This window comes from Myotis myotis, unplaced genomic scaffold (assembly GCF_014108235.1).
Source record: "Myotis myotis isolate mMyoMyo1 unplaced genomic scaffold, mMyoMyo1.p scaffold_m19_p_2, whole genome shotgun sequence".
Lineage (NCBI taxonomy): Eukaryota > Metazoa > Chordata > Mammalia > Chiroptera > Vespertilionidae > Myotis > Myotis myotis.
Window position 1 is genome coordinate 25736854 of NW_023416324.1, and position 13448 is coordinate 25750301.

The window sequence follows — 13448 nt, forward strand, 5'->3', positions numbered from 1 at the left end:
TCTAATTAAGAACTGGTGAAAACAGAAGCCTGAAGACTGTTAATTTATATAAAATGAGGCCAATGATACCTGCCTTATAGAAGTAGAAATGAATGAATTGTACGTAAAATACCTAATATTCACTGTCTGGTATATAACCCAATAATGAGTGGGAACTAGTATCATCATTATTAAAAACAGCCATATTTTTGCTTTTTATTAAAGTAATAGAAAAGTTAGAAACCATCATCTAAACTGTATAAAGCAAAATCAAGTCCACGTTCATCTGTGTGTTTTTTGTTTGTTTGTTTGTTTTTGGGGGGTACTTCACCCTTTAAGTAGCTGGAATTTATTTCAAAACCTTTAACCTTCACCTTCTAGGATATATGTTTTCTAATTGTTTATTGCACTGTCTGCCCCCTGGTGGTCAGTGCGCATCATAACAACTGATCGTCCGGTCACTTAGGCTTTTATATATAGACTACAGGCCTGGTGAACAAAAATTTGTGCACTTGGGGGGGGTCCCTCAGCCCGGCCTGTGCCCTCTGGCAGTCTGGGACCCCTTGGGGGATGACCACCTGCTGGTTTAGGCCCGCTCCCCAGGGGATTGGGCCTAAGCTGGCAGTCAGACATCCCTCTGGCAGCCTGGGAGCCCTCCGGGGATGTCCACTTGCCAGCGGGAAGCAGGCCTAAGCTGCAGTCAGACATCCTTAGCGCTGCTGAAGAGGCGGGAGAGGCTCCCACCACCACCGCTGTCCTGGCAGCTGTCAGCCTGGCTTGTGGCTGAGCAAAGCTACCCCTGTGGGAGTGCACTGACCACCAGGGGGCAGCTCCTGCATTGAGCGTCTGCCCCGTGGTGGTCAGTTTGTGTCATAGTGACCAGTCATTTCCAGTCGTTCTGCTGTTAGGGTCAATTTGCATATTACCCTTTTATTATATAGGACTGGAGGCCTGGTACACAAAAATTTGTGCACTCAGGGGGGTCCCTCAGCCCAGCCTGTGCCCACTTGCAGTCTGAGACCCCTCAAGGGATATCCACCTGCTGGCTTAGACCCGCTCCTTGGCGAATCGGGCCTAAGTTGGCAGTCAGACATCCCTCTGGCAGCCCAGGAGCCCTTGGGGGATGTCCACTTGAAAGCGGGAAGCAGGCCTAAGCTGCAGTCAGACATCCTTAGTGCTGCTGAGGAGGCAGGAGAGTTGCTCACCACCACCGCTGTGCTGGCAGCCATCAGCCTGACTTGTGGCTGAGCAGAGCTCCCCCTGTGGCAGCACACTGACCACCAGGGGACAGCTCCTGCATTGAGCATCTGCCCCGTGGTGGTCAGTGTGTGTCATAGTGACCAGTCTTTCCCAGTCATTCTGCTGTTAGGGTCAATTTGCATATTACCCTTTTATTATATGCGATAGAGGCCTGGTGCATGGTGGGGGCCGGCTGGTTTGACCTGAAGGATGTCCCAGATCAGGGTGGGGGTCCCGATTGGGTGCCTGGCCAGCCTGGGTGAGGGGCTGATGGGTGTTTGCAGGCTGGTCACACCCCCTTCAGGGTGGGGGTCCCCACTGGGGTGCCTGGCCAGTCTGGGTGAGGGGCTGAGGGCCCTTTTCAGGCTGGCCAAGCCCCACGATGGAAGCTCCCAGCCTCTCCTTTCTTTCTTTCTTTTTTTAATTCGGGGTTTATTTACCTTCTATAATTGAAACTTTGTAGCTTTGAGAGGAGCTCAGAGCCGGCCAGGGCGGGTGGGAGGGAAGCCTCCTGCTCACTCCAGCTCCGTGGCCACAGCCGGCTGAAAGCAGGTATCTAGGGTTTATTTACCTTCTATAATTGAAACTTCGTTGCTTTGAGTGGAGCTCAGAGCCGGTTGCGGCAGGGGGGAAGCTTGGCTTCCTCCATCATTGGGGCAACCAAGCCTCCTGCTTGCTCCAGCTCCATGGCTGCCGGCTGCCATCTTGGTTGGGCTAATTTGCATATAGTCGCTCTGATTGGCTGGTGGGCATGGCTTAAGGTGTAGCAAAGGTTCAGTCAATTTGCATGTTTGTCTTTTATTAGTGTAGATAATTTAGAATATAGGAAAGATATAAAATAGTTAAACATCACTATAATTCTACCATATAGAAGAAACTATTGTTAACATTTTGATATACCTCCAGTCTATTTTCTAGGTTTATGTATTTTTACATAGACATTTAATATATATATATATATATATATATATATATATATATATATATATATATATATATTGCCTATACTAATAAAAGCCTAGGTGGTCCTCGTGCCCTCGTGTGCGATGTCATCACAAGATGGCTGCCACAAAGATGGCCATGCACATAGGTGAGGTGGGGCCCGGCGGCCGCTCCGCACAGTGAGGCCTGGGAGTCCTGCGGCTCCACGCTGTGTGGTGGAGGCAGGTCCCGGTGGAGGAGGCAGGTTGCGGCAGGGGAGGGCAGTTGTGGGCGATCAGACCAGCAGGGGAGGGCAGTTGGGGGAGATGAGGCCAGCAGGGAAGCAGTTAGGTATCAATCAGGCTGGCAGGGGAGCTGTTAGGGGGCAGGCAGGCAGGCAGGTGAGCTGTTAGGAGCCAGCGGTCCTGGATTGTGAGAGGGATGTCTGAGATTGGAGAGGGTGCAGGCCAGGCTGAGGGACACCCCCTCACCCCTGTGCATGAATTTCATGCACTGGGCCTCAGAGAGAGAGAGAGAGAGAGAGAGAGAGAGAGAGAGAGAGAGAGAGAGAGAAATTGATTTCAGAGAGGAAGGGATAGAGAGAGAGATCAATGATGAGCAAAAATCATTGATTGGCTGCCTCCTGCATGCCCCCCACTGGGGATCAAGCTTGCAACCTGGGCATTGCCCTGCCTGGGAATTGGACTGTGACCTCCTGGTTCATGGGTCAATGCTCAACCACTGAGCCATGCTAGCCGGGCTCACATTTTTTCATAATTAGAATTATATAGCGTTTTTAGTTTTGTTTCCTACTTTCTTCACCTAATTAAATCATTATTCCATGTCAGAACATAATCTTTGAAAACATTACTAATGGATCTGTAATATAATTATTATTTGACACTATTCATCATTAGCAATTTCCCATATCACAGCCTAATTTTTAAAAACAAAATTTCTGTGCATGCTTTGGCAGCACATATACTAACATTGGAACAATACAGAGAAGATTAGCATGGCCCCTGCGCAAAGATGACACACAAAATTTGTGAAGCATTCCATATATAAAAAAAAATTAATGGATTTATAATATGGCTGTCATTTGACATTGTCATGATTTATTTATGTAGTCTATTGATAAAGATTATATTTTTTCCTAATCTAAATTAGGATGTAAGCTTCAGAAAGTCAGCATATAAACTTCAACAAATATGTTTTGTTCTTGATTCTCTCCTTGGTGCTTAACCCAGTGTCTAATATAAGTGGTTTAGAGAATGTTCTGTTAAGTAAATGAACAGTTTCGCACAAAAGTCAGATTGCTTCCTTAAGTTAAAATCAAATATGGGCTCTTACTGGGGTAAAAGGTATAAACTTTTTGAAGTTTCTTAATCATTTATTTTCAATTTGTTCTTTGATTCAGAATAAGAAACAAGGATGCAATAATGAGGAAGTCCTTGCTGTACTAGGCCATGAACTGGGGCATTGGAAGTTGGGACACACAGTCAAAAATATCATTATTAGCCAGGTAAGTTTGGAATGACAGTTCTCTTTTTATGGCATGGTAGTCAAATTTGAAGTGTGGCAGGTATGAGAGATCATAGAGTAGAGAGGTTAAGACAGACTGTACAGCCTGGCCACCTGGCTTCACATCACGGCTGCCTGACTCACTACCTATGTGACCTCAGGCACTTTCCTGAACCTGTCTGCCTCCATTCCCTTTTTGAATGGTAACACCTCAAAGAACTAATATAAGTATTAGATGAGTTAATATATGTTAAGAGTTTATGTTAGTACCTGAAAATTGGTAAGTACTATAAAGTATTTATGGTTATCACCATCATCATCACTACCTCCTGAGTTACTAAACTGTGGGAACTGGAAGATCAAAAGAAATGAGCTCAAGTAAATTGGACATTAAAATGCTTTTATAAAAATATTTGTTTTTTCTCATTTATGCCCTAGCCCAGGGGTGGGCAAACTTTTTTTTTTTTTTTAAATATATTTTATTGATTTTTTACAGAGAAGAAGGGAGAGGGATAGAGAGTTAGAAACATCGATGAGAGAGATCAACCAGCTGCCTCCTGCACGCCCCCCAGTGGGGATGTGCCCGCAACCAAGGTACATGCCCTTAACCGGAATCGAACCTGGGACCCCTGAGTCCGCAGGCTGATGCTCTATCCACTGAGCCAAACCAGTTCGGCTGGGCAAACGTTTTGACTCGAGGGCCACAGTGGGTTCTTAAACTGGACCGGAGGGCCGGAACAAAAGCATGGATGGAGTGTTTGTGTGAACTAATATAAATTCAAAGTAAACATCATTACATAAAAGGGCAGTCTTTTTTTTCAATAGTTTTATTCATTTCAAACGGGCCGGATCCGGCCCGCGGGCCGTAGTTTGCCCACGGCTGCAGCCTAACCGGTTTGGCTCACTGGATAGAGCGTCGGCCTGGGGACTGAAGAGTCCCGGGTTCAATTCCGGTCGAGGGCATGTACCTTGGTTGCAGGCACATCCCCAGTGGGGGGTGTGCAGGAGGCAGCTGATCGATGCTTCTCTCTCATCGATGTTTCTGACTCTCTATCCCTCTCCCTTCCTCTCTGTAAAAAATCAATAAAATACAGTGGGGCCTTGACTTACGAGTGTCCCGACTAACGAATTAAAAAAAATATATATATATATTTGTTTTTCTCTCATTTAAAAGTCATTATACATACATTGATAAGAAATTGGAAAATGTAGTGAATATAAAGAAGAAAATAACAGTTCCTGTAACCTTCCTCCTTTGGGTATTAATACCTCTAAACGCACAGAGTGACCACACGTTTGCAGGCTCTGGGTGAAATAGCACTGCGTCTTGTTGACTAGAGCCGAGCAATTATGGGCTTAACTGAATCTTAAGTGGGACTTTGTACCTTTCTAAAAGCCACGTGGTTCTGGGCGATGAATTATATGGGAAAATTTATGAATCCTGTAGGTACTTTCCTGTTGCCTTAACATCTTTAGGTATAAAAATGAGTTCCTTGGCTTGAAGCTATGTTGTATGGATACACATCAGTGAGTAAGACTTTAAATAAATCCAAGCTCAGTCTAATAAGGAAAATAACTGCCCTTTTCATGAAAATAGGGGTCCAGTGGAATCAGTTTACCTCATATGAGGTTGTGGGCTGGTCCCTAAGGTGTGGTACTGGGGCTGGGGCTGGGGCTGATTGCCTCCCCTGAGATTGGGCACTAGCAGGAGTCAGTGGGGGGATGTCTTATGTTGTTGACTAGCGCACTGATTCCATCCCTATCGCCTTGGCTGTTTTGTTCATGAGTCCCTCAACCAAGTTCTTGAGGGACAAAGCAGGCATCTTCTCCACCTGATCATTGAGAGCCTCCTCTTGTGGGACTCTCACCTTAGACCACAGATTTAACACACTCAGGACTAATTTTGGAAGTTTTCCCACATCCCTTTTTTCCAAACTATGAGTTGTCCACTGCTGGTGAATTAGTGTATATATAGCCTCAGCTTAGACCCTCTCTCCCTCTCTACTTCCAGACTGAGTGAACGATTATATAAACTGCTTAAAGTTCCTCATGGAGAGTATTTCCTTTTATTTTATTTTTATTTTTTGGTTGATCCTCACCCAAGGATATTTTTCCGTTGATTTTTAGGGAGAGTGGAAGAGAGAGGGAAAGACAGAGAGGAAACATCAATGTGAAAGAAATACATTGATTGGTTGCCTCCTGCACGAGCCCTGACTAGGGCCAGGGCTGGGGAAGAGCATGCAGCCAAGGTACATACCCTTGACCAGAACTGAACCCAGGACCCTCTGGTCTGCAGGCCGACACTCTATCCACTGAGCCAAACTGCCTAGGGCACACTAACACCATCCTTAAATTCACACCATGATGTCTTATTGCACTTTTTGGTACTGCAGTGAAATCAGCTTAGTAATAACTTAGAAATTTTGTGTCCTTTCTAGATGAATTCTTTCCTGTGTTTCTTCTTGTTTGCTGCATTAATTGGTCGAAAGGAGCTTTTTGCTGCATTTGGTTTTTTTGACAGCCAGCCCACTCTAATTGGACTATTGATCATCTTCCAGTTTATTTTTTCACCGTACAATGAGGTAATGTATAACCTTTAAAATTATCTCACATGTGCCCTTGCCTGTTTCAAATCTAGAACCCCTAGAGTAGTAAAAACAAAACAAAACACAAAAACTAGTTTTTAACAAGGAAATGAAACAAAGTCTTTTAGTCCCTTGATTTCCTGGCCAGTATAAAAAAGTAGCAGAAAAACCCAAGCCCAAATAAGCAAAGCTTGCATACAGTTAAGGGAAAAAAGTAGAGCATTAGGCTTTAGTAGTATAAACCTTGATGTAACTTATATCTCAGAGTCTTGGTGGATGGAATGCTGTGCCTTAGACCACATATTTACCAATGCTTGGGTGAAAATCCATGTGTGAGGGGATAGAACAAATAATTCGGGGTATATGGCTAGATAAGGGAGGCTGTATGATTGTGTTCTCTAACCACCTGCTTCAAAATAGCCTTCGGGTCCTACTGCACACCCTCAAAATCAGAATTAGATAATCCCGTATAATAAAAGCTTACACAGTTGGTTACTGCTAGAGGCTGCAGGCTGCCTTGTGGTGCATTGTCATTGCTGTCTTCCACCCCGATTCTGTGGTGCCTTGAGGACACTGAGCTGTGTGTCCTAATGAGCCCAGGCCACGCTGCCTTTGCAGCAGTTGTGCCATTTATTTATTTATTTAACTACTTTTCTTGTCTTCCCTCACAGTCAGGCTAATAATCCTTGGTGCTATCAATGTGACTTTCCATTATGGTCACTATCCCTTCTAATGGTCTTTAACCTGCCATAGACTGGGAAATTAGATAATCATTCCCATTAGGTAAGAGTTACTATATATAAATTTCAGGCAGAATTCAGTTTTTAGGTTTGAATTTATCTTAGAAGGTATAAGGAACTGAGGAGAAAGGTCCTCTTGTAAGTAGTGTTAGTAGTTATCATTTGTGGCATTTAATTGGGCTCCTCAAGGGGGTTTTGTTTTGTTAGTTTCCTTAAATTGAGTAGCTGAGTTCACTTCAAAAAATGTCTAAATAAATATGTGAGGTAGTAAAGTAATTTGAAGTGGTTAATCCACAAAGATACCAACTTTTTTTTTTTTATTCTCACCAGAGGATATTTTTCCATTGATTTTTAGAGAGAGTGGAAGAGAGAGGGAAAGACAGAGAGAAATCTCGATGTGAGAGAAACACATCGATTGGTTGCCTCCTGCACGCACCCTGACCAGGGCCTGGGCCGGGGATTGAACTTGCAACCGAGGTACATGCCCTTGACCGGAATCGAACCCGGGACCCTTCAGTCCGCAGGCTAGGGCAAAGATACCAACTTTTAAAATCTTGGAGGGCCCATAAGATTTGTTTCAAAAAGACTAGATACTTAAACAAAAAATCTTATTTGTAATGTCAGTGTTTAAGAGGTCATGATAGGAAAGAGATTTTCCTGGGGAAAATTGCCCAATTAAGAAGAGTTTGGAAACCTACGTAAGAGTAGATAGGTGCAGATTAGTAACTGCTTATGTCTTTATTTATGTGTTACAGTGAGATTCAAATAACACACACTCTATCCCGAAGAGTATATTAAAGATTTGGAAACAATTTTCAGGCAGAATTAAGTTTTTAGGTTTTGAACATGTGTTAGAATGTATTAGGAACTCCCGGACTTTACTTTGAAACTTACATTTGCTAGTAGAAATAAGAGGACAAACGAGAGACATTTTAGACTTTTTGTTTGTTTTAATGCTGAAGTATTTTAAGATAAGAAATATCTTAAGTATCATGTTATTCAACCTGCAATATTTCAGTATACAAAGAAATTATTTTTCCCTCAGAAATTTATATTTTTATTTTATTTTTTTTTAATATATTTTATTGATTTTTTACAGAGAGGAAGGGAGAGAGATAGAGAGTTAGAAACATCGATGAGAGAGAAACATCGATCAGCTGCCTCCTGCACATCTCCCACTGGGGATATGCCTGCAACCCAGGTACATGCCCCTGACCGGAATCGAACCCGGGACCCTTCAGTCCGCAGGCCGACGCTCTATCCACTGAGCCAAACCGGTTTCGGCAGAAATTTATATTTTAAGATGAAATTTGTCCCCTTCATAGCTGTCACCTATGGAGAGTGGATATTCTAACAACACTTCCATAGCTCAGAACATTTTAGAAAATTCCTTTTTGAGATTGTTATTAGAAGCTGTAGCATATTTTTTAGAATATTCTCAGTTAAGATTGTCATTATCCTTTAAAAGTAGATATATGATCAAGAGTATTTTTTTAGAAAGAGAAAAAAAGAGTCTGAATATAAGTGATCATGCCTTCACTCTGTCTCTGAGGAAGGTGGTGTGCATGGGCTTTGGAATCACTGAGAATTTCAGCACTACCACCTTCTAGCTGTGTGACCTCAGGCAAGTTATCACCTCTCTGAGCGTCACCTTCCTGTAAAACAGGAGCAATTGGGGAATATGTAAAATGTCTGGCAAATAGCAGATTCTTAAAAATTAGTATTTTTTGGTAAGGGTCGTTTGGATCTGTATCTGTTTCTGGTATATTTGCTTGGGGTGGGGGGAAAGCTCAATATATAATAATTCCCTCATCCTAGGTTTCCTAAGTACTAGTGATCTTTCTTGAGCCTGCTGTTTCTCTTACCCTGAGCAGAACTTCCTCTGCAGTCTTAGCTCTGGAAACCTTCAGTGACAACAAAGAAGTGGGCAGTGGTTAAAACCCTTGTATTTATTTTTTCAGGTTCTTTCTTTTTGCCTAACAGTGCTGAGCCGCAGATTTGAGTTTCAAGCTGATGCATTTGCCAAGAAACTTGGAAAGGCTAAAGACTTATATTCTGCTTTAATCAAACTAAACAAAGATAACTTGGGATTCCCTGTTTCTGACTGGCTATTTTCCATGTGGCATTATTCCCACCCTCCACTAATAGAGAGACTTCAAGCTTTGAAAAATTCTAAACAAGACTGAGTTGCCCAGCTTCTGCAACTGACGGCATTTCTAACTATTTCTGTCCTGACAGCATGTTCCGGCTCTTGATGTTTTTAAACTTTTCTTTTTAAAGAAAACTATTAAGTACAGAAAAGTCCAGATTTAAATATATTTAATCCCATTTCAAAAATTATTTTAATAATCCATTTCTCAATGAAAACACTGGATGAAGTTTTAAGGCTTGTACTTTAACATTGAATTTACCATCAACTTGTAGAAAAAAAATCTTAAGTGGATTTTTAGAGAGAGAGCAAGAAACCCTGATTTGTTGTTATTTGCGCATTCCTTGGTTGATTCTTGTATGTGCCCCGACTGGGGACCAAACCTGCAACCTTGGTGTGTGGGGAGGATGCTCTAACCAACTGAGCTACCCGGCCAGGGCCATCAACTTGAAAGCTTTTGAGCCATGTAAGGTGTTTGGGGGCATATATTTAAAAGAGGACACACCAGCTCTGAGTCCTATCTGTAATACAGAAACTGCTTTCGAAGCACTGTGCTCATACCCAAGTTGAGACTCGTTTTTACTTTCATGCTGTTATGATTTAATCTGGCCAATCAGTGTTTTAAATGAGGAAGAAAGATAATTGGTAAGGCTGATGTTGTTTAAATGAAAGTGGTTAGAAATATGCCCTATTATTCTACCAAATTTCTCTGTTCCCTCTCTTGCTACACATTGATCAAGAATTTCCAATAGTGCTTTGAAATTATGTGTAGAATATTTCGAATCATTGGGTTTTAGTTTTGTTTTTAAGAAAATCTTAGACTTTGTCTTTCCTTCCACCTGGTTAGTATGATCAGATCCATTAGTGGTAAACTAGTATTTTTCAGAACATTCAGCTTTTTCCTCATTCATACTCTTTTATTCAATAGGTGGTATATCCTTTCACTTGACAGAAATTGCCATATTGAACAGATTTTGCTATTTTTAAAATGATAGAATGTGGAAAGAAGAGAAATAATATTTTAAGAGATATAAGGGTGAAAATGCTGATTCTCTTATAATATTATAGGAAAATATATAGTTTTCTATCTCTTTCAAGGACAGAAGAGTTTCGGTTTTTATTTTTATAATTTTTATTAGTAAGTTGTAAGTACTATTTAATCGAGCCTGGTTGCATTTTTTAAAATTACACTTCTTGATATGCTGATAATTTTTCCTTTTTAAAACAAATGTCACAAAAGATTCTCTTTTATGTTTAAAAAGCTGCATGTTTGCTTCAAATCTCTGTACACTTCCTGTATGAGAACTTTGTGGCTGTACTGCCACCCACGGGTAATGCTTACCTTCTGGGCATTTATTCCAAAGTGGGATCTACTGTGCACCCTTGGTATGTGGCCAGAAAGTCTTTTGCTCAGCTCATAATTGAGTGCTGTCTAGTTTAGTACAGCATTATTTATTTCCCCAAGGCTAAAGAGGAGCAGTCCTGTGGTTTTATCCAGCTTTGTCGTGGATCCATGCTGTGTTAACTGCCTTTCCTCCCTTCTGTGCCTTTAAACACAAATTTTAGTTCTGCACAAATGAAACATTAAAAATTGCCAATTACAGATTGATGTGCTTTGTCTTTGATTTGACAAAATTTGCGCGTCATTTGTCACCTAGCTTTGTTTATTACCTAGAGAACTGAGTTGCTAGGACACGAAGAACAGCGGGAAGAAACAGCCCTGGTGCTGAGTGATGTTGCCGCCATCACCGTACCTCCCTCACACAGGTCTCTTCAGAGTCTGCCTCCTGCTGCACTTGTGTGTCAGAGCGTTACAAGTTTTTACCAGTGTTTTCTCAAGCGTCATTCGGAACCATTCCTTCTCCGCTTTCATGACTTCCAGTTGTCTTGGGCCTATGTTGGTCTGCTCCAGCTGCCTCTTTGGTCTTCCTTATATGTAGCAGTAATTAGCTTAATTGTATATAATATGTAATTGTTTTCATCTGGTTACCTACCATGTATGGATGGCAGAGGCATAGGGGAGGCCAGAGCATCCTGGTAGCTTCCTGAGTTTTGCCCAATTAGGGGAAGGAGTAGGGAGGCCAACCAAAGAGGGAAAGAGGTGGCACTTTGCATCCCTGGTGGGTATGCAGGGGGCAGAATGAAGTAGAGCAAGGCCTCAGGTAAAATAGCATGGCCTCAGCGGGGCTCAGCTCTGAATTTAAGGCAGAGTCAGCTATGTGTGTATGCTGCCTTTGTCTTGGCCCTTACTGACATCTGGGAGCTGCTAGTAAATCCTGCCTCTATTTAGAATAGGAGCAAAATCCCAGGGATTTAGTGGTTTTAGTACCAATGTTGGTCCCACCTTGCCCTTTACCTTTATATTCTCATTGTCAACCCCAATCCTTTATGTAGTATTTCTCTCCCTGAGGAAGCCTTCTTTCTTTGGCCTTTTTCATCAATCCTTTGGACTCTTTTGTACATGTACACTTTATGTAGCTTTGACTGTTTTGAGTGTTCTCTCATCATTAGCAGAAAGCTCAGTACCACTTGAGGGCCTTAAGTTCTGTCCTAGGTGCTATACAAAGAAAATTACAGAGAACTCATATCCAAAACTTCTGATTCAAGACCACAATGGTGTGAATGAGTAACTTTGTGTGTCAAGCTAAGTACAGTTTGGTGGGAAGGCAGAAATGACCCATCGAGGCATGGTGTAGCCCTGTTCAGACAATACTCCCCAGGGTGGTTGCTAGAGAGGAGGATTTCCTAAACAGTTTGTCAGATAGGAAGATAGCCCCATGTGTTCTATATAGGTATTTCTTTTGTTAATCTCACCTGAGGATATTTTTCCATTGATTTTTAGAGAGTGGAAGGGAGAGAGAGAGAGACAGAAACATTGATGTGAAAGAGACACATTGATTGGTTGCCTACAACCCAGGTAACATGTTCTTGACCAGAATCAAACTCGGGACCCTTCAGTCCCCAGGCTGATGCTCTTTCCACTGAGCCAAACCAGCTAGGGTTACCCCCGTGTGTTCTAAAAACCTGTGAAACTAGGACTCCCCCACCCCCCCACCCGCCGCACCAGTGAGCAGAATGAAGCCAGCATCTCAGATGACAGCCTCCGCCTTTGGATCAGAGCTCCCCTGTGGCTCTCTGGATGATGGTTGATGAACAGGGGGTGTATAACTTAAGGGTAAGATCCAGGGCTCTAGAATCCAACATACCATGTACTAGTGAGACTTTGGGCAAGAAACTTCCCTGAGCCTTCATTTCTCCATCTGTTATTAGTGAACAGATACCGAGCCCCCACTCTGTACCAAGCTCCGCCCTAGGTGCTGGGGAATACATTAATGAAGGAACAACAGAAAAATCCCACCTCATGGAATTAACATTCTAGTGGGGACAATCAAAATATATAAAATAGATACTACACAGTGATACATGTCTTGGAGAGAAACGAGGGCCTGAGGTGTTTGTGTGTGATGGTGGTGGTGGGACTGCAGTTTTAAATAGGGTGGTCATAAAAAGACATCGCCAAAGGTAATGAACAAAGAACTGAGATGTGAGTGGGCGACCTAAGCAGATGTTTAGGGAAGAGCATCCCAAGAAGGGAACAAGTGTAAAGGCCTTGATGTGTGCGGGAGCCTGATGTGTTTGAGAAATACCAGACGACCAGCGTGGCTGGGATGGAGTGTGCTGAGTAGAGATGAAGCAGATTTTACAGGGACTTACAGGCCATTGTAGGAACTCGGGGGGAGAGAGGAGAGGGTGGGCTAGTAAGCGGAGTTCTCTGCCTCTGTTGGCCAGAGGAGGAAAAGAATGCTCCAGCATTGGTGAGGACTTCCAGCCAAGTTTAAGGTGACATGGAGGAGGGCCCAGACTTCAGAAAATGCGCAGACCTCAATCTGGAGTCCTGTGTCTCCAGAAGGGTCTGGGGCTGCAGAAGGTTTTATTTGGGGCAACAAAAAGCCCAAATCAATAATGGAGCAAAGGGATTGGTTATTCCCTGGATTTCAAAACCTTCCATCTTTGCATGGGTCAGAGACACCTGCCACCCCCTTCCCTGCTCCTGCTACTTGGTGCAGCCTTGCTGGCCTACAAAGCTGAGGCTGGGAACCCCCAGGGGCACAGGTCACATCTCCCCTCATCATCTCTTTAGTGGAAATGGTGGGACTGTCACTTTTGCTCTTATCCAGGTCCAGGTCTTTTCTCAGGGGCCTGGGAGCCCCTGGGAAGTCAGAACCAAGTCTTCTAATATTTTGCTGCCAGATCCTGTCCCAGGGCCAGCACACAGCAGGTGTGGACACACAGGACCTCCTGTGTGCTAGG

The 13448-nt window shown here is 43.1% G+C and overlaps 1 protein-coding gene and 1 non-coding gene across 4 annotated transcripts in view; both read left to right on the forward strand.

Moving 5' to 3' along the window:
• Positions 1–10746, forward strand: part of ZMPSTE24 (zinc metallopeptidase STE24) — a 39267-nt gene extending 28521 nt beyond the window's left edge. For all 3 annotated transcript variants that reach the window (XM_036350400.1, XM_036350401.1, XM_036350398.1), the window contains 3 exons: positions 3560–3664; positions 6102–6245; positions 8950–10746. In XM_036350400.1, coding sequence (XP_036206293.1) covers positions 3560–3664; positions 6102–6245; positions 8950–9174 — 474 coding nt within the window. In that variant the 3' untranslated portion in view covers positions 9175–10746. The remainder of the gene's footprint in view (positions 1–3559; positions 3665–6101; positions 6246–8949) is intronic.
• On the forward strand, positions 3104–3207 carry LOC118677821. Its single transcript, XR_004974547.1, has one exon. It is a non-coding gene; the product is annotated as a U6 spliceosomal RNA (small nuclear RNA).
• Positions 10747–13448: the final 2702 nt, after the last annotated feature.